This window comes from Loa loa, assembly GCF_000183805.2.
Source record: "Loa loa unplaced genomic scaffold supercont3.609, whole genome shotgun sequence".
NCBI classification, from domain to species: Eukaryota; Metazoa; Nematoda; class Chromadorea; order Rhabditida; family Onchocercidae; genus Loa; species Loa loa.
In genome coordinates, this window is record NW_018108789.1 from 5,127 (window position 1) to 8,805 (window position 3,679).

Here is a 3,679-nt window from a genome sequence, read left to right on the forward strand (position 1 = left end):
ATTAATAATAATATACGATTCACGTTTACTTCAATTATTTAATATATATTTTTCGACTTAAATAATGATATATGATTTACATTTATTTCAATTATTTAATATATATTTTTTGATTTAAATAATGATATATGATTAACATTTATTTTAATAATTTAATACATCTTTGCTTATTTTAAATGATTATCAATATTCATATAGATTCAAACCTTCTGCTTCATCAAGTGCATGTTGTAATTCTTCTTTTTCAATTTCCAATCGTCGTATCATTTTTTGCATTTCATGTTGTGATCGTCCACCTTCACCAAGTTGATCAGTAAGATCACGTATTTCATTACTTAATGCTTTATTCTCATGACGTAATCCTTCAACTGTTTCAGCATGTTCTTCAGCAGTTGTTTTCATTTTAAATAAATCAGTTGATAAATTACGCACTTCACGTTGTATAGCATCAAGTTCAGCTGCCATATCATCTGCTTTCTTTTTCCATTCATCAACAAGCTGCAAATATTTTTCTTAATTAATTAGTAAAATTTATGAAAAAATTTTTAATTTATTAATAAATTGATTTATTTGATTCTTAATTTTATTAAAAATATAAAATTGTGAAATTTTAAATTAATATTTGAAATTTACCAATTTATCATATTCCTTGACTTGTTTAATTCTTATTAGAAATGTAAAAATTGTAAAATTTTATATCAAAATTTCAAGTACCAATATTTGAAATTTATCAATTTATTATATTATTTAATATTTATGGATTTCTAAGCATTTCCTTAATTAATGATCTTTAAATAAATACAAGCTAATATTTTGGTTCAAATTCAAAAAATGCTCAAAAAAAAAAAAAAAAAACAAAAAGAAAAAGAAAGCTGTCATTAGCATCATAACAATTGTAGTATTACACAATATTAATGCTATTTGTTTAAATGTATAATTCGTATCCTTTGATCAAAAAAGACTTTTAAAATAAGGCAAGTTAAATTTCGATTTAAAATTTTAAATTCTTGAAGAAAAAAAAAGAGATCATCAGCATTGTAATTGTAAAATTACTTGAATTGAATAAATTTTAAACAAAGATGATCTTTAAAATAAGTCAAATTATATTTCAATTAAAAATTTTAAATGTTTAGAAAAAAAAAAAGAAAGATCACCAAAAATTATAACTGTAAAATTATTTGAACTTAATAAACTTAAACAACTTAAACAATTTTGTATCCTTTGATCAAAAAAGAAAAAAAGAAAATCTTTAAAATAAGCCAAGTTATATTTTAATTCATTTTAATTTTCAATTATCGATATCTTAATAAGATATCTAAATTGAATCTTTATTCATTTATAATTTATAACTTATCATATCACTAGTTAAAAAAAAAAAAGAAAAGACAATATTAAAATGAAAATTAAAACTTACTGCATCAAAACCTTTTTGTTTTTTCTCTAATTGACTTGCTGTAGCATTTGCACGTTCTACGTCAACTTGCGCATCATCAAGATCACCAAGAAGACGTGATCGTGTTTTCTCCAATGATATAATCTTTTGATTAGCTTGTTCAAGTGCTTCTTGTAATTCATTAATTTTAACACCTTGCTTACGACGTGCTTCTTCAATTTCTGTAGCTTGTAGCATACCATCTTGTTCAAAACGTGATTGCCATTGTTGTATTTCACCATTTGCTTTACTTAATTGTCGTGCTACTTCATTCTTTGATTCAATTTCTTCTTCTAAATTATTATGAGCTTGTTCCGCTTCAATTTGTAAATTCTTCACTTGTGCCGCAAGTGCTTGACGTTCACGTACTTCTTCATCAGCTGCGGAACGTATATCATCAATTTGTTGCACTAATTGTGCTTTAAAACGTTGTAATGTTGTCACTTGCTCTTCCGCATCCTCCAATTGTCTTATCATATCATTATTCTCATTACTAAGACGATTCCGTATTGTACTATAATCATGAATTTGTCGTGATTGCTCATCTGCACGTGCTTGTAAATCATTTAATTGTAATTCAAATTGTTTTGCTAATTTTTCATTGCTTACTTTAGCTGAACATTCATGATCTAATTGTGATGCTAAATCTTCCGCATTACGTGTATATTGTAATTTATCCTTTTCTAATTTTTGTTTTTGCTTTTGAATTTGATCTAATTGATCAGTTAATTCAGCAATAGCATCTGTATGCTTTTTACGTAGCGTAACTAATTGACTTTCATGATTCATATTAGCTTCTTCAATATCACGTCGTAATTTTGCAACTTCAGCTTCACGTTTTTTATTAATTTCAATTTGTGCTGCTGTTGCACCACCTTGTTCATCTAAACGATCATTTAATTCATCTAATTCTTGTTGAATATCGGAACGTGCTTTATCAGTTTTTGATCGTGATTGTCGCTCATTATGTACTTCATCTTCCAATTCTGCTGCACGACTTTGTAATTCTTTAATTTGTCGTTGTAATTTACTTATTGTTGATTGTTCATCTTCTAAACGACTACTCAATGCATTCATTTCCGTTTCTTTTCGTTTCATATTATTTTCCAAATCACGTCGTTGACGTGTTGCTTCTTCAATTGTTTCCTGTGTAATTTTTAATTCACCTTCAAGTTTTCGTTTTGATTTTTCACTATCCGCTTTTGCACGTCGTTCATGCTCCAAATTATCTTCTAAATCATTAAGGGTTTGCTCTAATTTACTTTTAATCTTATTTGCATGATTTGTTTTATCTTCTTCACCCTGTAAATCTTCCGTTATTTTACGATTCATTTCTTCCTGATGTTTAATCTCTTTGTTTAATTTAGCAATTGATTCGGCTTGTTGTTGTAATTCATCTTGAATTGAACGAATTTGATGATCTTTTGATTGCTTCTCCATTTCACCCTTACGTACACTCATTTCCAAATCTTGAACTTGCTTCTTTAATGCATCAATTTCACCTTCAACCTTTTTCTTCGCACGTTGTATTTCCGTATTTTGATCTTCAACATCAGCAAGTTGTTCATTTAATTCCTGAAATTGAAAAAAAAAATTAAAAAAAAATTTTACAATAAAAAAATTATAAAAATGGTGAAAAAATTTTTTGATTTTTGATTAAAAATGCCCCAAATTGTATTTTTATAATGCATCTTTGCTTAATATTATCATAATAATAATTTAACTTTCACTTTTAAATTACGAGATATAATAATAGCCTAATTTTACATTGATAGTAAAGAGATATGATAACAGTCTAACTTTACATTGATACTAAGGAGAAATTGAATTTGGAAATTAAAAAAATCCGAAATGAAGAAATTAAATTAAATAAAAGTTTTCGGGAAATATGATGATAATATTTAATTTAATTTTACACTAAACTAAGGATTAAAAAGATGTGATAATAGTTTTAACTTTTACAATGAACTACGAAAACATTTAAATTAAATTCCAAAAAAAAAAATTAAAAGAAATTTAAAAGTTAAAAGAATTAGAATTAAAAAAATTTTAGTTAAAAGAAGCAATAATAATAATAATTAATAATAATAATTAATAATAATAATTAATAATAATAATAATAATAATAATAATAATAATAATAATAATAATAATAATAACAATAATAATAATAATAATAACAATAATAATAAATTAATAAGAAGTAATAATAAATAATAATAATAAACTTAACTTACTAAGTACTTT

At 24.6% G+C, this 3,679-nt stretch overlaps 1 protein-coding gene across 1 annotated transcript in view; it reads right to left on the reverse strand.

Annotated features, from left to right (window-relative positions):
• Positions 1 to 3,679, reverse strand: part of LOAG_18869 (CBR-UNC-54 protein) — a gene marked incomplete at both ends in the record, with an annotated part of 8,050 nt that overhangs the window by 3,008 nt on the left and 1,363 nt on the right. The window contains 2 exons of the mRNA XM_020451530.1: positions 207 to 498; positions 1,415 to 3,007. Coding sequence (XP_020304675.1) covers positions 207 to 498; positions 1,415 to 3,007 — 1,885 coding nt within the window. The remainder of the gene's footprint in view (positions 1 to 206; positions 499 to 1,414; positions 3,008 to 3,679) is intronic.